This window comes from Rhinatrema bivittatum, chromosome 13, assembly GCF_901001135.1.
Source record: "Rhinatrema bivittatum chromosome 13, aRhiBiv1.1, whole genome shotgun sequence".
Taxonomy (NCBI): Eukaryota; Metazoa; Chordata; class Amphibia; order Gymnophiona; family Rhinatrematidae; genus Rhinatrema; species Rhinatrema bivittatum.
The window spans coordinates 49,467,285-49,494,676 of record NC_042627.1 but is presented as its reverse complement, the minus strand read 5'-3'; the positions used below and the strand labels follow the sequence as shown (position 1 = coordinate 49,494,676).

At 44.0% G+C, this 27,392-nt stretch overlaps 1 protein-coding gene across 1 annotated transcript in view; it reads right to left on the bottom strand.

Moving 5' to 3' along the window:
• DNAAF4 (dynein axonemal assembly factor 4) overlaps positions 1–27,392 on the bottom strand; it is a 109,660-nt gene that overhangs the window by 21,385 nt on the left and 60,883 nt on the right. The window contains exons 5-6 of the mRNA XM_029575039.1: positions 17,394–17,530; positions 8,544–8,653 (exon numbers count right to left, since the gene is read on the bottom strand). Coding sequence (XP_029430899.1) covers positions 8,544–8,653; positions 17,394–17,530 — 247 coding nt within the window. The remainder of the gene's footprint in view (positions 1–8,543; positions 8,654–17,393; positions 17,531–27,392) is intronic.

The window sequence follows — 27,392 nt, the reverse complement described above, 5'->3', positions numbered from 1 at the left end:
CCGCGATGGCCTTATCTTCTCTAAGTACCCCTTTAACCCCTCTATCATCTAACGGTCCAACTGACTCCCTCACAGGCTTTCTGCTTCGGATATATTTTTAAAAGTTTTTACTGTGAGTTTTTGCCTCTACAGCCAACTTCTTTTCAAATTCTCTCTTAGCCTATCTTATCAATGTCTTACATTTAACTTGCCAACACTTATGCATTATCCTATTTTCTTCTGTTGGATCCTTCTTCCAATTTTTGAATGAAGATCTTTTGGCTAAAATAGCTTCTTTCACCTCCCCTTTTAACCATGCCGGTAATCGTTTTGTCTTCTTTCCACCTTTCTTCATGTGTGGAATACATCTGGATTGTGCTTCTAGGATGGTATTTTTTTTTTTAACAATGACCACGCCTCTTGCACACTTTTAACTTTTGTAGTTGCTCCTTTCAGTTTTTTCTAACTATTTTTCTCATTTTCTCACAGTTTCCCTTTTGAAAGTTTAGCACGAGAGCCGTGGATTTGCTTACTGTCCCCCTTCCAGTCATTAAATCAAATTTGATCATATTATGATCACTATTGCAAAGCGGCCCAACCACCGTTACCTCTCTCACCAAATCCTGTTCTCCACTGAGAATTAGATCTAAAATTGCTCCCTCTCTCGTGGGTTCCTGAACCAATTGCTCCATAAAGCTATCATTTATTCCATCCAGGAACTTTATCTCTCTAGCGTGTCCTGATGATACATTTACCCAGTCAATTTTGGGGTAATTGAAGTCTCCCATTATTACTGCACTACCAATTTGGTTAGCTTCCCTAATTTCTCTTAGCATTCCTTATAGTATGTCTCTCTTTCTGAAAGCTTTGCCTTCTTTATTTGGGTTTAATTTGTGTAATTCTTTTAAATATTTCAATACTGATTTTTGGTGATGAACATTCTGAATATAATTAATACTTGAATTTTATATTTGTTTATTCTCATATATATAAACCATGTTTCTCAGAGGCAGAAAATGCAGATATGCTGTATTTCCTCTTCCTTCTGCTCCACCATTCCTGAACCTATTGGTTATATCTTCTCATCCAGCACACATGGAGGCAAAGTTTTTTTTTTGTTTTTTTTTAATGATATCACCAGCTTATAGGTCATATTTAGAACTAGTACAGCCAGTGTTCTCTACCTAGAGCTGCTGGATGGACTTTTTTTGAGTTCAGTCTTCATAGAACAGAGAGATTTATTCATTAGGAATCAGCACTATTTCCTTAGCATGAATTTTAAGGCTATATATGGATCGTGCTTCTGCAGATGTTTGTCCTGCAGTGAAGTGCGCTCAGAAGGCATTTATTTTCTCAGCTCCCTTCCTTTTAACTTGGCAAGTTTGAGCCCACCTGGCTTGTTTTTACAAATTAATTCTAGCAAAGAAAGAGGGAAAAGTAGTTAGTTACTATTTTGTTAAGCGTTTGCCTTGTTACAGCCTTATACTTGAACCATTTCAAACTGATTTGATGGCTGAGAAAAGTCATTACTATGGTGTTTGTGGTGCTAAGCGCACATCGCTGAAGGAAGTCTATGCTCACTTTGCTGCAGCAAATCTGAATCGCCCGATCTAACCCAGGTAGCTAACTTCCACCTAAAAGACTTCCTCCTTTGAGGCTACAGGCACACAAAAATCTTCACTCTGTATGATTTCTGCCTCTGGAGAGCCGTTAACTTCAGCCATTCCAATGGTTGACTTGGTTGCGGCAGCCATCTTGGATCAGGCTCCCAGGACGGTGGTATCGATGGCAGGTCCTGTGTCAGGTCAGGGACTACCTAAATTACTATTGGAGCTGGACTTCCTTCAAGAAACAAAGCAGGAAGTTCTTAGCACTAGTGCAGGTACCTTTTCTCCTGACTTTAAGTTTTTGCATCAGGCATTTCATGCCTTACAGGATCAGCGAGAAGGCATAGCAGATCATGGACAAGGTGACGTTTCAACAGCAGAAATTTCTAAGTCTCATAAGAGAAAGAGACTGAAATCAAAGAATCTGGAAACTCTCTTCTTGGATGTGGACTGTCCTTCTTATTTAAGATTTGAGGATGATAGAAGTTGAAGTGGACTGGACTCATTGGAAGAAGCTGAGATTCATTCGGGAGAAGATGAAAAGGTACAGATCAGGTTGTTCCATAAGGAGGAAATGTCAGCACTAATTTTGCAGGTTATGTCTGCTTTACACCTCGAGGAAGAAAAAAATGAGGCGTCTCCAGGTTGGGATCCAATATTGAATGGAACACAGAAGACAGCTTCATTTCCTCTATACCCGGAGATTGAAGCTATGATTATGTCAGAGTGGGAATCTCCAGAGGCGGGCTATAGGCGCCTAAGAGTTTTAATAGGCTGTATCCTATGCCTCCAGAGGTGCTGGATATTCTTTTCCAACAACAGAGTGTAGACACAATGATCGCTGCAGTAGCCAGGAGAACTACCATCCCTGTGGAGGGGAGTGCAATACTTTGGGATGCCCAAGATAGGAAGCTAGAGTCAGTTCTTAAGCATCTTTTTCTCGCAGGCTTCTTTGTGCTTCAGGGAGCAGTTTATGTTAGCTATGTTTCTAGATCTTTGCTCCGCTGGATTCAGCAATTATCTGAGATTGAAAGCACTGTAAAGTTAAGAGTCAGTTACGGCCTATTTGTCTGATACCTTATATGACATAATTAAAATCTCAGCTAGGTCTGTAGTTCTTTCTGTAGGAACAAGACGGTTTCTATGGCTAAGAAATTGGTCTGCGGACTCATGGTTCAAATCCAGACTTTCACGTTTTACCCTTTAAGGATAAATATCTCTTTGATGAGGAGCTGTATCATCTGATAAAAAATCTGGGTGATCCAAAAGTTTAGAAATTATCTGAAGATAAACCCCATTCCAGTTTGCAACTGTACCAGGGTTGTAGTCAATTCATGGAAGCTAAGAGATATAGACTGGGCAAGCGAGGAATTCCTCAGTTTTCAAGAAATAAAGATAGATCTCAGCCCTTTCGAGGAGCAAAGAGACCAAGGGCCGATTCTACCCGGGCCCACCGGTGCTTCACAGAGTACACAATGAAGCCCAGAGGATTCATTCTGAGGTGGAGCATATAGGGGGCAGGTTACAGGCTTTTCTTGGGGAATGGATCCACATTACTCAGATCAATGGGTTTTGGATATTATCCAAAATGGTTACGCCCCAGAATTAAGAAGATTAATAGGAGATCATTTTGTTATCTCACCTGCCCATACTCCAGTCAATGTTGTCGCAATTCATTGGACATTGGAACTGGTCGAATTGAACAAGTTGATTCAGTTGCAGGCAATCAAGGAACATCAAAAGGGGTATTCAATTTATTTTGTAATTCCAAAAAAGGATGGTTCATTCAGACCCATTTTGGATCTAAAAGGTGTAAACAAAATATATATATATATATATATATATATACATACATACACACACCTTGATTCCACATGGAATCACTTCACACAATTATCGCTTTAGTTCGCAAAGGTGAGTTTCTATCATCCCTCAGTTTGAAAAAGGCTTACTTTCATATTCCAATGAAACTAGAATTCCAAACATTTCTCTGGTTTTGTATAATCTATCAACATTACCAATATGTTGCCCTAGCGTTTGGGCTTGACAACAGCACCAAGAACCTTTAAAAAAGTCATGGTTGTTGTAGCTACCTTTATAAGAAGGAAGGGAATTTTGATTCATCCTTATTTGGACAATTGTTTAATAAGAGCCAAATCGTATTCTGAGGGAGTAGCATCAATGGACGCAATAGTTTCATTACTCCAATGGTTTGGTTGGGTAATCAATTTTGCAAAAAGTCATTTGCAACCCTCCCAAACTATAGAACATACAGGGGTGGTATTCAATACTGCCGCAGGTATGGTATTCTTACCACAAAAAAGAATTTTAAAAATTTGTTCCCAGGTGAAGAGCTTTTCAGATCAGCAAGCATCAATTGCTTGGCATTACCTGCAGTTTCTAGGTTCATTGGTTTCGAGTCTGGAATTAGTTTTTTGGGCAAGGGCTCATATGAGACTTCTATATATCTCACTCCTTTCAAGATGGATTCCACAACTTCAGGGCTACAGTATATGCCTTCCATTATCAAATGAGATTTGAACATCTCTAAAATGGTGGTCTCATTCCCTGAATTTGCAAAAAGGAATGCCCTTGTAAAGTCCCGATTGAGATCCACTGACAACGGACGCCAGTCTATTACGCTGGGGAGCTCATTACAAGAATCATTATGCTCAGAGCCTCTGCAGCCAGAGCAAGGTAGAATAGTCTACAAATCGCCTAGAGACCAAAGGCATCAGTTTGGCTCTGTTGCATTTTCATAATATCCTTCAGGGGAAGGCAGTGAGAGTGGAACACGCAGTCAGGGCAAGTCGGATGAGACAGATCTCTTGCTCCCTTGGCCCGAGAACCACCTATTTCAGTTGACAGCTCAACACATAGCAGGCCAGATCAATGTTCAGGCAGATTTTCTAAATTGGAATATAATAATAGATCCTAGAGCAGAGCTTTCCAAACTTTTCATGTTGGTGACACACTTTTTAGACAAACATAATTTCACGACACGGTAATTCAGTCTACTAGTAAACCAGAGGTTAAAGGTTAAACGAACGAAACATATTTCGACAATTTATGTATGTTTCCTTAAATATATACATAAATAGGTTGTGTCGTGAAACATTTTATCTCATGAAAACCTTAAATTTATATTAAAAATATATATTCCAAGATTCATGTTATTGTTATAATTTATGAGAAACAATAATAAAACAAATTGTCTGTCCCCCACACACTCATCTCTCTCCTCCCCCCAGCACATGTCTGGCCCCCACACACTCATATCTCTCCCCCTCAAGCACATGTCTGTCCCCCCAGCACGTTTGCCCCCCACTCACTCATCTCTCTCTCCCCAGCACATGTCTGGCCCCCACACTCATGTACCTCGTCTTTTTGATTGTTGCCAGTTAAGTGCTTCACTCCCTTCCATGATCACCAGACACTGCTGCTTGCAGTCAGTACTCCTCATGGCCAGGCCTCATCGGCAGCAGCAGCCAATGCAAGGATGGCTGGGCTCGTTCCACCCACCAAGCCCCCCCAAAAAACGCGATTGACAGCAAAAATCACCCAATAATAAGCAACCCATAAACTGAAAAAAAAAAAGTGAATCTCTAGAAAAAAAAAGCCCAAACTCGCATCAGAGTTGACCGGGCTTGTGCGACACACCTGCACACTGCAGGCGACACACTAACGTGTCCCGACACACAGTTTGGAAAGCTCTGTCCTAGAGAGTAGACATTAAGTCAGGAAGCCTACTTTCAGCAAAAATGGGGGCCACATCAGATAGATTTGATTACCTCCAGTCAAAACAAAAAAGTAAGGTTTTCAGTTGCCGCAGAGAAGTAGGCAGCGAGGTGATAGATACTTTTCAACAAAGTTGGAAGGGATACAAGCTTTTGTATCTTTTTCCTCCATGGCTGCTAATAGCTCGCTTGTTGAGAAAACTAGAAAAGGAAAGAGTTTCAGTGGTCCTGTTAGTTCCCAAATGGCCACAAAAACCATGGTATGCAGACCTAAGAAGGTTATTAATAGATTAGCCTCTATGTCTGCCACAAGTCAGGGGCCTTCTACAAAAGGAGCCTGTAGAGATAGAGGATCCAACTCCATTCTTGCTTTCGGCTTGGCTATTGAAAGGGCAAGGTTAGCAAAGAGAAGTTACTCCCCCTCGATGATTTTGTTAAACACCTTCTGAAAATCTAAATATGCTAAATCTATCGGCTCACCTTTATCCATGTTTATTAAGCCCTTCAAAAAATTGTAGCAGATTTGTGGGGCAAGACTTCCCTATGCTGGCTGTGTCCCATTAAACCATGTCTGTCTATATGTTCTGTGATTTTGTTCTTTAGAATAGTTTCAGTACCGGAAAAATCCCACATGAGAAACTCCTATGAAAATTACAGCCATGGGATAGGAGGCAATGTCCTTTTGTGGTTTGCAAGCTGGTTAAAAGATAGGAAAGTGGGAGAGTATGATTAAATGGTCAGTTTTCTCAGTGGAGAAAGGTAAACAGTGGAGTACCTAAAGGATTTGTACTGGGATCAGTGCTTTTTAATGTATTTATAAATGATCTGGAAAGGGGAATGATGAGTGAGGTGATCAAATTTGCAGATGACACAAAAGCAGATTGTGATAAATTGCAGGAAGATCTTGACAGTCTAGAAGACTGGGCATCCAAATGGCAGATTAATTTTAATGTAGACAAGTGCAAGTGATGCAAATAGGTAAAAGTAACCCACACTGAAGTTACATGCTGTTAGGTTCCATATTAGGAGTGGCCACCCAGGAAAAAGATCTAGGCGTCACAGTGGACAATACATTGAAATCATCAGCTCAGTGTGCTGTGATGGTCAAAAAAGCAAACAGAATATTAGGAATTATTAAGAAACTAATGGCAAATAAAATGGTGGATGTCATAATAACTCTGTATCACTCCATGGTGAGACCGCACCTTGAGTATTGTGTGTAATTCTGGTCGCCACATCTCAAAAAAGATATAGTTTCATTGGAAAAGATTCAGAGAAGGGCAATTAAATGATACACAGTATGGAACAGCTCCTCTATGAAGAAAGGCTAAAGAGGTTAAGGCTGTTCAGCTTGTAAAAGAAACGGCTAAGGGGGGATATGACAGATGTCTATAAAATCATAATATGACTAAAACAGGTAAATGTGAATCGGTTATTTACTCTTTCAGATAATATAAGGGCTAGCGAGTATACCATGAAGTGTGCAAGCAGCATATTTAAAACAAATCAGAGAAAACTCTCTCACTCTATGCATAAAGCAGCCCTGGAATTTGTTGCCAGAGAATGTGATTAAGGTAGTTAGCGTGGCTGGGTTTAAGAACGGTTTGGACAAGTTCCTGGAGGAGAAGTCCATAAACTGCTATTAATCAAGTTGACTTAGGGAATAGCCAATATTTATTACTGGCATTAGTTGCATGGGGTTTAAATACTGTTTGGGTGCTTGCCAGGTACTTGTAACCTGGACTGGCCACTGTTGGAAACAGAATGCTGGGCTTGACCCTTGGTCTGACCCAGTATGGCAATTCTTATGTTCTTATGAGAGAAATGAGCTGGGGAGAGGATAGACTCTCATGGAAGGGACATAAACAGAGAAGATCTGGGAATAAAGACAGAGATTTGTTTGAGGAAAGAGATGTTCAAGATACAGCAAAAAGGTGGCAGGAAAAAACAGATTTAGAAGGAAAAGGAAAGAAAAAAACAGCAGAGCAAAACACATCTACAGAAAGACAGAGATGAGCACAAACAGAACACAGGAAAGACAAAAGAAATCCATTAGAAACATAGCAAATGCTGGAAATTATTTTCGCCCTTCAAGAAAGATCATTTACATCAGTATAGCTGTGGATCCTGTATTGAATTTCCTGAGGTAGGCGTTTTTCAACAAAACAGTGCCCATGCCCATTATTTATAAATGGCAGTTGTGTGAGTTGTCCTGTGTGTTCTCAGAAGGATGGAGTATAATTAAAATATTTTAAGATTATTTCTATTTGCACTAAATAATTTTGTACATTAAAAGCTACTGAATTACATAAGAAAAATGTAAACTATCTGGAGCTATAATTATACCAGTTTAACAGGGATTTGTTCACTTTCAAAAATATGTTTCCCCCTCCTATAATCTGTTAATAATTACCTTTGGCTCCTTTGAGTGCTATCAAATTTATCACTTCATAATATTTGCATCACTAATGATTTTTCCATAGTATGTTTGTGGTATTTATCCCCTTTTTATGCAGTTACTGTCAGAAATCATTTTCAAACAAGAAAAATCAAATTGCTGCCAAATTGCAATAATGCAATTAATACATGTTTTGCAGATGTTTTTAATAAATGATAAATCCTTTTGAAATTATGGAAAACTGTAAAACTGCAAAATTTAAAAGTTATTTTCATAGGGAGGATAACTTTCAAACAGCTGCGCGAGTCCCCCATATGTGTATATATGGGTGCACAAAAATCTACTCCTGTATTTTAAAACCTGCGCGTATATGGCATACATAGGTTCTAAAATACGTACAAATGTACCCTGCAAAATGCATGTGCACGTAAAACGTGCAAATACATAATGCACTTATCCGGATAAGTTCCAACTTATCTGGCTAAGTAATGGCATTTATCCGGATAATTTCCAATGTATCTGGCTAAGTGGCAGCAAAGTCATGACATCATAGGCCATAAGGCATCATCAGTTTCACAGTATAGCAGGGAAATGCCATAAGTTGTACAAATGCAGGATGAAAATACAGTATTTAGAGTAACTTGAAACGAAGTACAAAATAATTTAGTTGGAGCATTCTAGGGTATGTTTAAGTTCTGCATCTTATAAACCATATAAAACCATATAAAACCTTATAAATAAACCAGGAAGTGGAGAACACCACTTTTTTGAGACATATGCAGTAGATTCATAGTTTGAAATGATCATCATGTTCAGACTTACTTTCCTTTATCTTTTAACCAGTCAGGATTTTTTTCTTCTTCTGTTAGATCTTTCAATGCCAGATCATCAGCATCAATCATTCTCCTAGCTTCTGCCTGCTTTTGCAGCCACTGTGATAAAAGAGAATGTCACAACTACTATACACACATCAGCTAAAGCAAGTTTGTTTTCTGTAAACAGTGTCTTCCATAGATAGCAGAATGAACTAACTATTACAGGTGGGTGACATTATCCGGCAACACATGACAGACCCCTCTCTCAGCTAGTACAGCTTTTAGCTCTTCTAAGCATGTACGGGCTCCTCATTAGATAACAGAGCTTAATCTAGCTAATTTGTCAACTTTCCAGGGAGGCAAGCAGGTATTCCATGGCTAATTCATTCTACTATCTATGGAAACACTATTTACAGTAATCAAAGTTGCTTTTTCCATCAATAAGCAGGCTAAATTAGAAATTAACTGTGTTTACTGAGTAAGCAACCTGGACCACACCATGAGAGCAGACTACTAGGAGAACAGAGTATACAAAATTGCTCATCTTCTACTGGCATTCTATGAGAGTTTGTCCAGACAGTAATGGGTTGTACATGTGTGTATTGACGAACATGTCGCAGCTTTGCAGATATCTCCAAGCAGTACTGCTCATAAGAGAGCTACTGAAAAGGGCTCTGACTAGATGGCATTTGTGATTGGTAATTTTGCTAGAATGTAGCAGTATGTAATGCAGACTATAGTCAGCTAGTCAACAAATGTTTGGTCACTGCTATGTGTAGTCCAACAGGATCGTAACAAACAAATATTTAAGAAACCTTACAATGAGGTTCAGTTTTGCTTTTGTAGAAAACTTGTGGCCTTTTAAAACCCAGAGTTTCCTAATATGTGGTCTCAGGAAGAGCATATGTAACACAGCAAAGTGTTTAATAGGAAAAACCAACACTACTCTGGTAAGAACATAGGTCGAGTATGGAGCATGACCCTGCATACAATGAAGATAATGAAACAAAGCCTGAAGTTTGGTCAGACTTCTGTCTGACAAGACTGGTAGAAGGAATATAACTTTCCAATTGTGAAAAAACCTAAGCAAAGCCGACTCCCACAGTACAAAATGGAAACTCCATAAAATGTGCTAGAACAGGGGTGTTCAAAACCAGTCCTTGCTCACCCCAGCCTGTCAGGTTTTCAGGATATCTCTAATGAATATACATTAAATTATTTGCACGCACTACTTCTTATGTATGCAAATATTTCTCATACATATTCATTAGAGATATCCTGAAAACCCGACTGGCTGGGGGAGGGCCCCAAAGGATCAGTTTGAGCAACCCTGTGCTAAAAGAACAGTATGTGGCACAGCACATGTGATGCAGAACTGGAGTTTAGCATATCATAAATCCGCTATGAATTTGGATATTAAGGGATAAGTAGATCAGTCTACCATTGATTTGGTATGATGAATTACAATAATATTGATATGCACTCCCATAGATTAGATAACAAGACTTGAAGCAGAAAAAGTGAGAGAGAAGTTTAGGTAATCTTTGGATTCACATGTGAACAGATTCAGGATATTGACATAAGAGTACAGGGGAAAAAAAATCTTATATAATGATAATCATAGGCTATACCAACTATGGCTTTCTAGTGGATAGCAGAAAGTGTCCAATCCCAGAGTGAATCTGGCTGGTACCGAGTAGCCAACATCCAAGTTGTTAAGAGGAGGAATGGTAGATTTGGAGAAATAAACTTCTCTATTGAGTTAATAAAGAGGGATTTGATCCCAGAGAAATTGGAGGATGGCTGGATATTCACATCAGATATGTGGACTAAACCTGTCTAGGCTATATGGGAGATATTAGGATTAGATCTGCTTGATGTCTGAGCAAGTTATGAATTATTTCAAGTGCTAGTGAATTAAGTGAAAAAAATGCATATAAGATCCATATTTCAGAGCAGCAGAAAGTTTGGAGCAAATCAATTTCCTGATTTCTTATGAGGCAAAAAAGAGCTAACATGCTGGAGGATTCCTGAAGGTTTCATTGCTAGAAGGAGAGCTGGAAGTACATGTGCTCAATGCTGCGTTCTCATGTTAGGATAATTTGGAAGGTTGAGCCAATTACAATTGGAAGAGCACATTCTAATGTGTGTGAAGGGTGTTAAATCGTAGAAAACAATGGCAGTAAGAAGCAGGTAGATAAAATCACTGCATTTCATGTATATGAATGAAGTGCCTTTCAAATGTGCACTGCTGAGGTGTTAACATATGAAAAGTCACTCGGGGTTATTTAGTCTGAGGTAGGATCCCTCAATATAAGGAGAACTTGTATTTAAATGATCAAGATGCAGCCGAAGCTGGTACAAAGTTAAGCAAGAATGGTCCAGGTATTCACATACATGAGATGCAGTGATATTATCAACCTGCTTCTTACTGCCATTATTTTCTACGATTTAACATCCTTCTTCACACACATTCGAATGGTGTTCTTCCAATTGTAAGTGCTTCAACCCCCCAAATTATCCTCTGGAAATTCCCCTTGATGTATCTAATGGGACACATTTCTCAAGAATGTAATGCCGCTTTATTTTACCACATGTAATTGGTCCCTCCCGATGTAGCCTTTGCGAAACACGGTCGGGGGACTGACATTTCAATAAAGATTTTGCATTTTGGAATTATTGAACTTTTCCTGTTTAAATTGTTTTTTCTGGTTTGTTTTACATGGGCTTTGCAATTGATTTTGCAACACACCTGTTGGATTGTGTTCATATTAGTGTGGTTGCCCATCATTCCACACTTCGTTGTGGTATTAGGACTATTGTAACATGCATTGGGTGTGGGCTTAGCCCTCAAACATTTGTGAGTAAACAATTACCATTACAATATAGTAAATTCCCATACCAAAACAGGACTAACTGCCAGCACTCAAACAGTAACAACCCTACCTATGAAAAAGCAACACTGCACATATTAAACCAGTCCTAAGACAGCAATACACCTCCTATAAGGAAACAGACCAAGCCAACCTTCTTTTCTGGTGTAGGGATCTAAAAGCTATCTAGAAAGTAAATAAGTGAATAAACTGAATTACATGCTAGCAGAATAAATACCTCATCTTGATCAATCATGCAAAACACAACTACAGCTTCACTAAATACAAACAAAGAGATCATTAAGTATAAATAGAAAGTGTGCTGACAAAAAAAATGAACTGAACACTACAAGCAGAACTCTGTATACAGTGCAACAATGGAAAAAAGAAACATCACCATTCCTCATAAAAAATCAAACCATAAAATCAAGACAAATGAAACATAATAGTAAAATCATACTAATAAAAAGAATATTTCAAAACAAATGACAAACAGAACTTCCAATAATTAAAAACTAATTTCTTAAAAATTCCTAAACACAGACAACATAATTCAAAACAGGATTCATATCAATTAACACCCAATAATTAAAACTAATAATGATTAAAAACAATCATCCACTCCCCATACCTGGGAACTTTTTTTTACAGTCTCACTGTCTCTCACATGCTCTCTTATGCACATGCATGCTGACACACACACACATACAGAGCTCTCACATGCTCTCTCTCGCAACATTCAGGCTCCCACTTCCACACATAGGGGTAGATTTTAAGAGGCGCGCGAACAGCCTACTTTTGCTTGCGCATCAGACTCAAGCAAAAGTACGCTGGATTTTAGTAGATACGCGCGGAGCCGCGCGTATCCACTAAAATCCTGGATCGGCGCGCGCAAGGCTATCGATTTTGTATAGCCTGCGCGTGCCGAGCCGCGCTGCCTCCCCCCGTTCCCTCCAAGGCCGCTCCGAAATCGGAGCGGCCTCGGAGGGAACTTTCCTTTGCCCTCCCCTCACCTTCCCCTCCCTTCCCCTACCTAACCCACCCACCCGGCCCTGTCTACACCCCCCCCCTTACCGTTGTCGGGGGATTTACGCCTCCCGGAGGGAGACGTAAATCCCCGCGCGCCAGCGGGCCTGCTGCGCGCCGGGCCGCGACCTGGGGGCGGGTACGGAGGGCGCGGCCACGCCCCCGGGCCGTAGCCACGCCCCGTACCCGCCCCCAAAACGCGGCCGACACGCCCCCGCAACGCCGCGCGCTCCGGCCCCGCCCCCCGACACGCCCCCTCCGAGAACCCCGGGACGTACGCGAGTCCCGGGGCTCTGCGCGCGCCGGGAGGCCTATGTAAAATAGGCTTCCCGGCGCGCAGGGCCCTGCTCGCGTAAATCCGCCCGGTTTTGGGCGGATTTACGCGAGCAGGGCTCTGAAAAATCCGCCCCATAGTCTCTCAACTCATTCTCTCACACACACACCCCCCCACAATCTCTCAACTCACTCTCATATACACACACACACTCTACAGGCCCTCAGCCTCTATCTCGCCTCTGGGCCTCCTCTTCACTGGTCACCGTGACTTGGGATCTGCGGCGACCCTGTTGCTGGGCCTCCTCTTCTTGGGCTGCCGCAACATGGAATCCGCGGTGGCCTTGCTACTGGGCCTCCTCCTCTTCTCGGGCCACTGCAACGGATCCACGGCGGTCTATAAATGCTGCTCCTCTTCTGTACGCAGCCGATGCTCCTCCTCCTTCCTGACCACACGGCTCCAGCAACGTTTTTCTTCTGGGGTCGCACAGGCAGAAAGGAGGAGCACTTGCAGGTTTGAACGTGACCTTTTTCTTCGGGCCGTAGTGAGATGAGCTCTACCACAGCCCTACCGATCTTCCTGCAGTGTGTGTCCAGCACACAGCACAGCAGTAGTTCTCTGCTCAATCACTGGTGGGATAAGGTCCACCGACAGCCACATTGGCCTCCATGTTGGCCATCAGCGCCTCCCTATGGCCCTGCACCCCATTGCCACCCCCCCCCCAGTATGCCACTGGCCGGCGTGCAGAGCCACAGCGGAGTCGGGATGAGAAGCATGTAGTCAGTCAAAGCATGCTTCTTTATTTCTAACTCTGTGGCTGTGTCGATAGGCCCTATTTAAGGCAGTTGATTGGTTCTTGAGATGCCCAGCCCTCCCTCCTGATAGCACAGGGCTTGCTTGACAGCAAGCTTTAAAACCTGGCTGCCTGGTTCAAAACCGGTCAGTTGATCATCCTACGTGAGGACACACAGCTCCCGCAACCACATGGCTCTGCAGAAAAAGAGAGACTGAGGGACCTAGGGGCCAGGGTGATGACTACAGCTGCACTTGCTCAGTAGGGAATCTTTGAGATTAAAGTTCCATGCCGGGCTCCATCCAATGATGTTACCCATGCGTGAGGACTACCATCCTGCTTGTCCTCAAAGAATGCACATTAGGCTCAGGCCTTAGCTGCACCAGTAGCCAGAATCTTGGTTGCATCTTTAGCCGAATCTGTTTCAGCTGCGCCAGCCGGAAACTGCATTGACCACCACTCCGGTTGAACTCCGTCTCAACCACACCGGTAAGAGCTGGACTAGCAGCAGAAAGCCTTTGAAGCATTCGTATGATTCCTAAGATGGATGTTTCAGCATCTCCAAAGTTCTTGACATGAAGGTGGGTCTAAATTTGAAGGAAAAAAGACAGAGTCCTAAGAAGCAACCGGCTTCTTAGGTCTCTATGTTGACATTTCGATAGCTTTTCTAATTATTGTCGCTCATTAAAAAAATATTATTATTATTTTTAAACTGAACAGAAAGGGATGTGAGCAGGAAAAAATGAAGGAACAGCTCCTAAAAAACACTGATTTTTTTTTTTAAGAGAAAAACCTTTTCCTCTTTAGAAAAGGTATGGCACTGAAATAGTGCCGAGGCAACATTTCAAAGAAAAAATAAACAACATTAATAAGAATTAAAAGGATAAACACTGAAATAAACAAGGATGGAAAGAGGTACATGTCCGTGCAAGAGCACAAATGAAAAAAGATTAAGGAGCCTTACAAGTCGATGCCTGCGCGGAAACTCCCGCAGAAAGCTCTACTGGCTGAGAAAGAGGTCCGTCTGGAGCCGCCAGATGACATCACCCACGCGTGATGGCTAATTCAGACTGCTTATCAATGGAAAACAGGAGTTATGTCATTGAATTTTCAATTTTATTTACATTTCATCTCCTCAGTTTGTAGGAATCAGACGAGAACAGCTGTAGGTACTAATGTATGTCTGTGTCTGATCTATGTGTGTTCATAAGAGACTATCTCTCTCTGGAGGATGTTAAGGAACCTGCTTTGATTATCAAGAAAAATGAGAAGCTGTGTATCAGAAATGCTATACAATTAGAGGAAAACGCAAGAGGGCTCTCCTTTAAAAACCAAAGTCTGGAATGAGCTTTGCGGCAAGGCAGGATGAAGTAGTTATAGGTAATTTGCTACAGATGAGCTTGTTAATCAGATTAAGGATCGGGAAGTTATGATTGGTTGGAGGGGGTTTAAAAGTGGTTGTTTGAAGGAGTTCTTTACTTTTGACACCACGGGAATGATGAGATACTGAGCGGATCGATGCTGGAAAGCGGCAGTGAACAAGTTTGGTGATTAGTGAAAAAGCTAGCATTTGTTGATGCAGATTTGGAGTTTCCGTCCAGGTAATTTAGTAGGAGTTGTGTGGTGGTAAGAGAGATGAGTGTATTGAGTGTGATTTCCTTAAAGATTGTATATATATTTGTATATATATTGTAGATATATATATTGTCGGTGGTTCGGTTGGCTATTGGAACACACAGTGAACGGCCACATTAACACACCGGAAATGTTTGGGTATGTATATACACAAGGCTTATGTCTGTGTTCATGGGTATGGTGAGGGTTGAATCAGAGTCTAGTTTAAGTTTTTGATATATTAAGGAATGTTTTTTTTGCATTTGTAGATGTATCAGCATGTAGTTTGGCCCGGACGAGGGGTGCCCAACATTAGAAAAAGGGTGGATATGGTAAGGGTTGTGAATAGTACATAACAATGTTGGAGTAATCTTAAGAGGATCATGATTACATTAAAAGTGTATATATTTTTTTAGATATCTACTTCATTAAGAACGATGTACGAGTGAAATTGTGAAATACAGCAAGAATCCCCTGAGGAAGCCCGAATAGGGGTGAAACGAGGTGCCTTGTTAGGGTGACTGGCGCTAAAATAATTATTGAAAGAACTTAAGGTGGAGGTGTTTGATGTTAAAATAATGACTGAAAAGAACCAGGGTGATTGATATATCTCGGCAGGAGAATGACTAACTAAATGTTCAATTGTAACTTTGAAGTATTACAGTATATCATTGGATGTAGATATTAAGGGCATCAGTCACCAAGATAACTCCCAGCTCCATGTCCCTTCTACCCACATTTTCTCTCCTTATTCCTCCGCCCCCCCTACGCCCACATTTTTCCCTTAACATGATATTTGTATTGTGTTATCTTCAATTCAATTTAGAACTTGTATTATCCCACAGCACCGTTATAGTATTATATTCTAGTTTGTTATATTGTTGTTTCGTAAATGATAATATTACCACAATATCATTATTGTTTGTTAAACATTCTCCTTATGGATGGTCCACGATCGATACAGCCTGTTTGCTGTTAATCCTGTTATATGTAATTAATATTTATTAATTCTGTTATTTGTAAAGCATTGTTGCTAATTTATTGTTAATTGTAAACCGCGGTGATGTATATTTTATGTACTGCGGTATATAAAAACCTCTAAATAAATAAATAAATATTTTTATGCAGTATATGGTTTTAAGATGAATGAATGGTGTATGCATGTGAATGTGTGATATTAGGGGGTTAGGGTTGGAGTTGCATTACTGGATCTGGTCCGGACCGGGCATATTTAAAACTGTGTATGTGTGGTGAGGAATATAGTGGTTGATATATATGCACTGTTGAATATAGTGTTAACATCAGAAATGTGTGTGTATTACAATGTAAAACATGTATTTAATTGTTATAAAATGTAATTTAATAACATGTTCATGTGAGATGTATAATAAAGGATATTAAGATTTTTGAATTGAGACAGATACTGAAAATTCATGGTTATATTTCTTGGGATTCCCTAAATGTGTTGGATTGTATATTATTGAGGGGATCTAGCAGTGCCCCATAGTGATTGTGCCTCCTTTGCATGACAAATTCCAAATTTCTCGTGACCAAGAGGAGAGTCCTTATCATAGCAACAACTAGAGCTATTTTAACTAAAAGTTTCTAACTAAAAGTTTTAAAATGTATTTGTTTTGCATATTCAAAAAGAGCTTCAAAAAATATTTTTCTGCTGGACCTTTATGAAACCAGATGATTACATCTGCATGCCATAAGCGAGACATAAAACATACAAAACAATGAGTGCAGTCTATGGCAGAATTCTGATGGTCTCAATTTAATCTTAATAAACTAATGTTTGAAATCTATTTGCTTGAACGAGTTGAGTGATTGTTCTATTTTTGTTTAACTAAAGGTTTAGCTCTTTATTAATCATCCCAACTGAAAGGATAAGAAGGGAAGAGGATGGCTAGCAGGCCCTCAAGCCCCCATCCCTCCTACCTCCTCATGCCCTGACCACTAATTTATACCATTTCCAAAATACCCAAATGGCAGTCATGGGCATGAAAGACTATTTAGTGCATACCTTTCATTTTCTGTTAATTCAACTTAACCCATGATTATTTTTTAAATGGGCCCTTAGAGAACCACTCCTCTTCCCTCAATATTACACATCTGGCATTACCCTGCACTTGTGAAAAAATGAGTGTGATGCCAGATGTGGCAGGCCTTGCTGCTTTAAGCCCTCCATTTGCTTTGGTATAACAGTATGTTATGTTGTCCTCAGATGTAAGAGGCAGAAGCATGTATTTTTTAAAATCTTTCAGCCATTCCTACCTCCTCCTCTTCAGCAATGCGTGATTCTCGTAGAGCTGTAGGGAAGATACGAGGAGTGAAGTGAATTTTAATACTTCCAGCAGACCGAGGAGCAGGCAAAGATTCTTCTTCTAGCTTTTTGGAAAACATATTCCCATCTGTGAATACAGGATTGCAAGAACACACTGTAAGAAATCCTGTTTATGCTTATAGAAGCAAGATCCGTTAAAACATTTACAATGTTATTAGTGTATCGCACCATATTTATTTATTTATTTAAACATTTTTCTACACCATCGTATGGTGGGGACCGTCACAACGGTTTACATTAAGACACATAAAAATAATGCTAACGTATTTTAAGTTACATAGGTGCCATTAAGGATCGGTAACATAGTTTGCAATAATATTAATTGGTAAGTGTAATAAATCATGTCCAATTCACCTTGTATTGGTTTAGGCTATGAGATTACCTTTATCATTGTACTTTTATCTTTTATTGCTGATCTTAAAAATGAAACTTAAGCTAAATAAAATACACATAGATTTGTACTGCTTATTTTAAATATTTATAGCCAACTTATGAGTCAGTCATGCTAAGCGGATAACAATGTAACAAATATTCAAAAAAATACATTAAAAACCAACTAAAGTAGAAATAGGACAGAAAAGCATAGCATTATATAATCTTCAAAAATATTTACTATAATCAGAAACTATATCAATTGCTTTGTGAGTCATGCAAATGCTTCATGAAAGAGCATGACTTTTAAACATTTCCAAAATATTTTGATATCTGAAATAGAGTGTAATTCAGTGGGCAGAACATTCAGCATATGCAGACTAATACCAAAATCTGCAAAAGTGAAGATGCCTAGGAAGATGTGGGAAAACACAAGAAGGGATCTAGCAAAGCTTGAGAAATGGTCTAGAGTCTGAACATAAGATATGCCATTTTGGGTCAGACCAAGGGTCCATCAAGCTCAATGGCCAATCCAAGTTACAAATACCTAGCAAGTACCCAAACATCAAATAAATCCCCTGCTACTAATGCCAGCAATAATCAGTGGTTATTCTCTATTGATTAATGGCAGTTTATGGACTTCTCCTCTAAGAACTTATCCAACCCTTTTTTAAACCAAGCTACACTAGCTGTTGTGTTCCGTGGCCGTGGCGTCCCACGACCGCGGCCCCCAACCTTGTCCGCGGCGTTCCCTCCCTGCGGGAGCCCCGGGGGAGGGCTCTGATTTGGGGCGTCGCTCCCGCGCAGCCTCCGGTGCTGCTCGCTGCAGGGGGAGCCGTCCTGCTCCCCCCTCGCGGCGTCTCTCCTCCACGGGGGGAAATCCAAGATGGCCGCCACCATCCTTAGGCGCGAGGCCGCACCTCCTCTACAGATTTAAAAGGACCTTCCCTTTAACTGGCTTCACCTGTTCCTGATCAGCCTAGGCAGGGGAAGTATAAAAGGAAGCTTCCTCTGCTCATCCAGTGACTTGGCAATGTCCTCCAGCGCTGTCTAGTCTGCTTGCTTTGGTGAGTTCCTTGAGCTTTGGATCCTGTTCCTGTTTCGTCTTGGTGTTCCCGATTCCTGACTTCAGATTGGCTTACGGTGATTCTTTGGTGTACGACTTCAGATTGGCAAGTGGTGATTCTCTGGTGTGTGACTTCAGACTGGCAAGTGGCGATCCTTCGGTGTGTGACCTCAGACTGGTGAGCGACGACCCTCGGGCACTCGACCTAGGACTCCTTCTAGACAACCGTCTCCAAGGGCCCGCCTAAGTCCCAGCGGCCTGGGTCCCTACGGGCTCCTCCCGGGGGACCACGGGCTTCCAGGGCGAAGCTCCAGTCAGCCCTTGCACCGACACCCTGACCTCCCAAAGGTCCGCCTAAGTCCCAGCGGTCTGGGTCCCTACGGGCTCCTCCTGAGGGGACCACAGACTTCCAGTGGTGAAGACACAGCATCTCTTCTCGTCTCTTCATCCGCCTCTGCAGTCGCCTCAGTCTCCAGTGCCAAGGGTCTGCTGGTCCCGTCTTCTGCGCTGCCTCGCCACCCGTCAAGAGAACCTACGGATCTCCGAAAGGTATACCATCCTCCCATCGGCCAAGGATTCACAAGCCTGAGCATAACAGATTGCCAAGTCCATGGACCCGGCAGAGGCATCCGCCCGCCAGGCCATTTCGGGAATGGCCCAGCGCCTGGTGGACCAGCAGAAAACCCTGGATGCCCTAGTTTCCTCCTTGCAGAGCTTAAACCAGCGTTTTGATGCGTTGGGCCCCATGAATCCTACGCTGCCTTCCCTGCCTATGGCTTCCGGGGTTCGACTGGTAATCCGCCTGCCCACACTGCCACGGTTCTCCGGGGAACCTCGGGCCTGCAGGGGTTTTATGAACCAGTGCAACATGCACTTCCGCCTGCAGGCCGCTCTCTTTCCAGATGACGCCAGCAAGACCACCTTTATCCTGGCTCTTCTTGAAGGGAAGGCCCTAGAATGGGCTTCCCCTCTGTGGGAATGGGACGATCCCGTCCTAGGGAACCTCGGGGAGTTTTGGGAGTTGTTCCGGATAAACTTTGGCGATCCGACCCAAGAAGTTTCGGCAGCCCCGAGACTACTACAGTTACGTCAAGGCTCGAGGACATTGGCGGAATACGCCATCGACTTTCGGGCACTCTCCTTGGAGCTCGGCTGGGGCTCCGAATGCCTCCACACCATTTTCTATCAGGGGCTGAGTCCCCGAATTAAGGACAAGCTCGCGGGACGAGAGATACCGAGGTCCTTAAACGCCTTGATCGACTTGGCAGGCCGCATAGATCGGCGCCATCAGGAGTGCCGCCAAGAGGCCCAGATGACATCTAAAGCCGCTACTCCGTCCAGACATCCTCGACATTCGCCTTCACCCAAGGGTAGGTCGGGAACCCCCCGGTCGCTACCCGATGAACCCATGGAAGTGGGACGTAGGAAGTTGTCCTCCCGCGAACGCCATCGGCGAATAAAGAAGGACCTCTGCTTTTATTGCGGCGCAGCAGGCCACCGGATAGCCGCATGCCCTGCGCGATCAGGAAAACTCCCGTGCCTAGGACCAGGAGGAGGCCTCTTCCTAGGCTCAACTTCATCTGCACCTCCATTAACTGTTCCAGTGGCGCTAACGTCACCCGCGGGTGAGTTTCATACGTTAGCCATGATCGACTCAGGCGCCGGCGGCAATTTCATAATGCAGAAATTGGTGGAGCACCTGAAAATTCCACTGGCCCGTATCCCAGCTCCTCTGGTCATCTCTTCCATTCAAGGGAGACCCCTCCCGGGTCGTGTGACCCACATTACAGAATCCACCCCGTTAAGGGTCGGGCTCCTCCATCGCGAAGAGATGACGTTCCACGACCTGGAGCACTCGATACACCCGGTAGTCCTGGGCCTTCCGTGGCTCCAAGAACACGGTTCCCAGTTTGACTGGAAGACTTTACAGCTGACCCATTGGGGCCTAAGCTGTCATGATAAATGTCTTCAATCCATAGTCCCAGTCTCCTGCTCCATGGTATCCACCAGTCTTCCAGGCCTGCCGGCCCCCTATGCATTATACGCGGATGTGTTCTCGAAACAAAAGGCGAGATTCTCCCGCCTCATCGATCCTTCAATTGCGCCATCAATCTTCTCCCTGGCACTGAGCCTTCTCGAGGACGCACCTACGCCCTCTCTCCTGCAGAGATGCAGGCTATGAATGAGTATATCAGAGAAAACCTGGAGAGGGGCTTCATTCGGAAGTCAAAATCCCCCGCAGGGGCTGGATTCTTCTTCGTCTGGAAGAAGGATGGAACACTCCGCCCCTGCATTGACTACTGGGGCTTGAATGCTATAACGATCAAGGACCGTTATCCCTTGCCTCTCATCTCTGAACTCTTTGACCGGCTACAGGGTGCGAGGATCTTTTCTAAGTTGGACCTCCAAGGGGCTTACAATCTCATTCGAATTAAGGAAGGAGATGAATGGAAGACGGCCTTCAATACCCGTGACGGCCACTATGAGTACTTAGTGATGCCATTCAGGCTTTGTAATGCCCCCGCAGTATTCCAGAATACTATGAATGAGATACTCCGCGATCTCCTGTACCAATGCGTGGTGGTATATCTGGACGACATCTTGATTTTCTCCGATTCCTTGGCCGCTCACCGGCAGCACGTCGTCCAAGTCTTACAACGCCTCAGGGAACATAAGCTGTATGCGAAGCTCGAAAAGTGCCTGTTTGAGCAGGAGTCTCTTCCCTTCCTGGGATATATAGTCTCCAGTCAGGGATTCCGCATGGATCCGCAAAAGCTAAGTGCCATTCGGGAATGGCCACAGCCGTCTGGGCTCAAGGCACTCCAAAGGTTTCTGGGCTTTGCAAACTATTACCGCTCTTTTATCCCTCACTATGCGTCCATTGTTTGCCCCGATGACAGCCCTGACCCGGAAAGGCGCAGATCCCAAAAAGTGGCCTCCGGCAGCAGAGGCCGCCTTTTGTCACCTCAAGGAGGCATTCATGCAGCAACCATGCCTTCGGCATCCGGATCCGCAACGTCCCTTCTTTATCGAGGTGGACGCATCTTCGGAGGGAGTAGGGGCCGTCCTGAGCCAGGCCTCCGAGGGCCATAAGCTACGTCTGTGTGCTTTCCTCTCCCGCCAGTTCTCGCCTGCAGAGCAGAACTATGCCATCGGCGACAAGGAACTCTTGGCCATCAAGGTGGCCTTAGAAGAGTGGCGCCCATGGCTGGAAGGGGCAACCACCAGTTTACGGTCTTCACAGACCATAAGAATTTAGAATACTTGCATCGGGCACAACGGCTCAAGCCACGACAAGCCCTGTGGGCCCTGTTCTTCACCCGTTTCAATTTTATTCTCCGATACAGACTGGCTGGGAAGAATATTAAGGCCGACGCCCTCTCACGGGTTTTGATTCAACGGAAGGTTCTGAATCTTGTATCCTTCTGTCGGCTACCACAACCATTCCGCCTGGGAAAACTCTGGTCCCGCCACGCTTGCGGAAACAAGTACTAGCATGGGCTCACGATTCCCGCTGTTCCGGCCACCCAGGGCAATCCCGCACGTTGCAGACCCTGCGCCGGTACTACTTATGGCCAAAGGTACATAAGGATGTCCGGGCATACGTGGAGTCCTGCCAGACCTGTGCTCGCCACAAGATGATTTCTGGTTCGATCCCAGGGTTACTTCAACCATTACCCGCACCCTCTGAACCGTGGACTTATGTGGCAACTGAGTTTGTGGTGGACCTGCCACTATCCAATGGCAACACGGTAATATGGGTGGTAGTCGATCGCTTTAGCAAGATGGTGCACTTTGTGCCTTTGCCAGGATTGCCGTCTGCACCTCAGCTGGCCCAGCTGTTCGTCCAGCACATCTTCGGGCTTCATGGCCTACCTAAAGGCATCCTGTCTGATTGGGGCCCTCAATTTACCGCCAAATTCTGGAGGGCTCTTTGCCAGAAGTTCGACGTCACCCTAGATTACACGTCCGCTTACCATCCACAAACCAACAGTCTCGCAGAGAGAACAAACCAGACCTTGAAGCAATTCCTTTGTCTGTATGTTAATGAGAAACAAGATGACTGGGCTAGCCTGCTACCCTGGGCCGAATATGCGCTAAATTCCCATATCTCCACAGCTTCGGGATCCTCCCCGTTTCAGATAGTGTATGGGAAACAGCCATGCCCGCCACTGCCTGTTCCCATCACGGTTGCGTCTCCGACAGCTCAACTCTCTGCCGATGAGTTGCATCGTCTGTGGATATCCACGCAACGCGCCCTGATCAGGGCCGGCCAGGCAGCTAAGAGATATCCTGATCAGCACAGAAGGCCATACTCGCCTCTCAAGCCGGGCCAGAAGGTTTGGTTGAGCACGCAGTTCATCCGCTTGAAGCTGCCATCATTGCGACTGGCCCCGCGATTCATCGGACCGTTTTCCATCATCCGGCGGGTAGGTGCTGTCTCGTATCAACTTAGTCTCCCTCCGTCTCTCAAGATTCACAACATGTTCCACGTCTCCCTACTGAAGCCTCTGGTACTATCATGGCCTTCCAGCACACCTCCGACCCCGCAACCTGTTGCCTCTGAGGATGACCTCATCTATCAAGTCCGAGAGGTCCTAGATGTGAGGAAACACAGGAAGAAATGGGAGTACCTGATAGCGTGGGAAGGCTTAGGCCCTGAGGAAAACTCCTGGGAGCCACTGGCTAATATCCTGGACCGGAATTTGCTGGAGCAGTTTCCACAAGACCATCCAGCTAAACCCAGGCCTCCGGGGAGACGCCCTAAAGAGGGGGGTACTGTTGTGTTCCGCGGCCGTGGCGCCCCACGACCGCGGCCCCCTACCTTGTCCGCGGCGTAGCCCCGAGGGAGGGCTCTGATTCGGCCGTCGCTCCCGCGCGGCCTCCGGTGCTGCTCGCTGCAAGGGGAGCCGTCCTGCTCCCCCCTCACGGCATCCAGCGGCGTCTCTCCTCCACGGGGGAAAATCCAAGATGGCCACCGCCATCCTTAGGCGCGAGGCCGCACCTCCTCTACAGATTTAAAGGGACCTTCCCTTTAACTGGCTTCACCTGTTCCTGATCAGCCTTCAGATTGGCAAGTGGCGATCCTTCGGTGTGTGGCCTCGGACTGGTGAGCGACGACCCTCGGGCACTCGACCTAGGACTCCTTCTAGACTACCGTCTCCAAGGGCCCGCCTAAGTCCCAGCGGCCTGGGTCCCTACGGGCTCCTCCCTGGGGGACCGGGGACTTCCAGGGCGAAGCTCCAGTCAGCCCTTGCAACACACGACACCCTGACCTCCCAAGGTCCGCCTAAGTCCCAGCGGTCTGGGTCCCTACGGGCTCCTCCTGGGGAGACCACAGACTTCCAGTGGTGAAGACACAGCATCTCTTCTTGTCTCTTCATCTGCCTCCGCAGTTGCCTCAGTCTCCAGTGCCAAGGGTCCGCTGGTCCCGTCTTCTGCGCTGTCTTGCCACCCGACGAGAGAACCTACGGATCCTCCGAAGGTATACCATCCTCCCGTCGGTCAAGGGTTCACAAGCCTGAGCATAACACTAGCTGCACTAACCACATCCTCTGGCAACGAATTCCAGAGCTTAATTGTGCGTTGAGTGAAAAATAATTTTGTCCAATTTGTTTTAAATCTGCTACTTGCTAACTTCATGGAGTGCTCCCTAATCCTTGCATTACCTGAAAGGGTAAAAAACCATTTCACATTAACCCATTGAAGTCCTTTCATGATTTTAAAGACCTCTATCATATTCCCCTCTCAGCTATCTCTTCTCCATGCTGAACAGCCCTAACCTCTTTAGCTTTTCCTCACAGGGGAGCCATTCCATGCCCTTTATTTTGGTAGCCCTTCTCTGTATTTTCTCCAGTGCAACTATATCTTTTTTTGAGATGTGGCAACCAGAATTGCACACAGTATTCAAGGTGCGGTCTAACCATTGAGCAATACAGAGGCATTATGACGTCCTCCGTATTATTTGCCATTCCCTTCCTAATAATTCCTAACATTATGTTTGCTTTTTTGACTGCCGCAGCACACTGAGCCAACAATTTCAATGTAAAATCAACTATGACACCCAGATCTTTTTCCTGGCTGGTAACTCCTAAAATGGAACCTAATAGCAGCTAAGATTTAATGCTAAAAAATACAGTGATGCATTTTGGAGCGGTGCAATCTAATGAATGAAATTATTCTATATCAGTGGTTCTCAACCTTTTTTCCCATCGTGACACACCTGACAAACCACACTCACCTGTGTGACACACTGCTCATTACAATTCACGGCGGAAATAAAAAGTAAAGGTCCGGTAATTTTTTTTGTTTAAAATGACACAAGGAAAATATACATATACTGTCTGAAAAGAAATTGCATAAACAGTAAACATCCCACACCAAAACAGCACCAATTTCCAGCACTCAAACAGTAACCACCTTACTTAAGAAAAGGCAACACTGAAAATATTACACCAGGCCTTAAGACACCAATACACCTCCTATTAGGAAAACGGACCAAGTCAGGCTGCTATAGAGCCCTACAAAGAAACTACACCCCAGCAGAGAACCTCACCTGAATCACATGTGCTGACCCTCACCTAACAAAGAATAAAGAGACCATAAAGCATAAATAGAAACATGTAGACAAAAACTGAACTGGAAACCGCCAGAGTCTCTATATGCAGTGCAACAAAGGAAAAAAAGAAACATCACCCATCCTTATAAAACAAATCAAGAAATATAAAATCAAGAGCAGTAAAACCATACTAACAAAAAGAACAGATTATTTCAAAACAGTTGATGAGTGGAATATCCAATAATTAAAAACTCATATAAAATTTTTCTAGATACCAATAAAATATTCAAAATAGCAGACACAAAAGACCAAGTAATGAAAAATAAGGATACAAATTTTTTTTGCTCTGCATACCTGGGAACGTTTGATATCCAGGTGCCCTAAGATTGTTTTGAATTAGCAGGAGGAGGGGTTTGCTTGGAACTTTCTCCTCTCTCTCAGTCACATACCAGCGCACTCTCTCACACTGGCTCTCAATTACACACCTATACACACATGCTCTGTCACTCACATATACACATGCTTTTTCTCTCACTTATATAGGCTCTTAATTACACATTTACACACATGCTATCTTTTCATGCTTACACACACAGGCTTTCAATCACACACATACATGCTGTCTTTTTCTCTCACACACAGACTCTTATTCACATGCTTACAAACATACTCTCTCTCTTTCTCTCATTTACACACAGGCCTCATCACATAATCACATGCTCTCTCATCTAAACCAGCTCTCAATCACACACAGACACACATGCTCTCTCTCTTACTTATACACACAGGCTCTTAATCATACATACACATGATCTCTCTCACACACAAAGAATCTCAATCATACACACATACTCTTTCAATCACAAATTTACACATACAGGTTCCCAATCTTAAACTTACATTCATGCTCTCTCTCTCACAGGCAGGCTCTCAATCACAGACATACTCTCTTTCACATACATGCTATCTCACACACACACACACACACACACACACACAGGATCTCAAACACACATAGCTTGCTCATTCACTCTCTCTCCCTCCCTCCCAGGAACTAGCGGCAGCAGCAGCCTCCTCCCAAGCCTAACCTCTTTCATTTTCAGCCCTCGCGAAGAAAGGAGTCCCATCGGCCGCGGGGGTTGACGTTGTTCTTCATTTTTCTGCGAGCCGTGCTGCTCATTCCTCAGGCCGTGCCTCGCTTCTGTTCTTCGGGCCGACGCTGACCACACTAGCATGGTCGCTTCTTCCCGCGCACGCACCCGCTGCTCACCACTTCCTCTTCTGGGCCGCGGGGGGGGGGGGGGGCGGGAAGAAGAGACCATGCTGGTGCCGCTGACTCCAGCTGTTCTGCCGCGTTCTGCCCGGGCGGAGGAGGACCGGGGAGCAGCTGGGTCAGCGGGGGGCCGGGAAGTGTGGCAACACACCTGCGTGTTCTTGGCAACACATTGGTGTGTCGCGACACACCGGTTGAGAACCACTGTTCTATATACAAAACAAGAGTGGGATCCAGGGTTGACCTGATGATGTTAAGGGGGCCAAATAAGTGGATAAGGTGACAGAAAAATCCAGAAAGATGCTTTGGGTGCGAAAGAAGAGACAGCAGAAAGAGTAGGTGATATTGCCCCCTATATACTGTAAGTCCTTGATGAGACCGTCACTGGAATACTGTTTACAGTTCCTGGAGACTGCACCTTTCAAAAGGAATAAAACAGGATGGAGTCTATCCATTTACTAAACTGATCAGTGAACTTTGTTGTAAAGCATATGAGGATGGACTTTAAGATCTAACATGTATTCCCTAGTAGAGACAGACAGGAGGAGAATATGATAGAAATATTTAAATATCTCTGGAGTATATTGCACAGGAGGTGGGCCTCCGTAGAAGGGAGGAATGAGGGTTCATGGGATCAGGGTGAAAGGTAGTAGACTGAG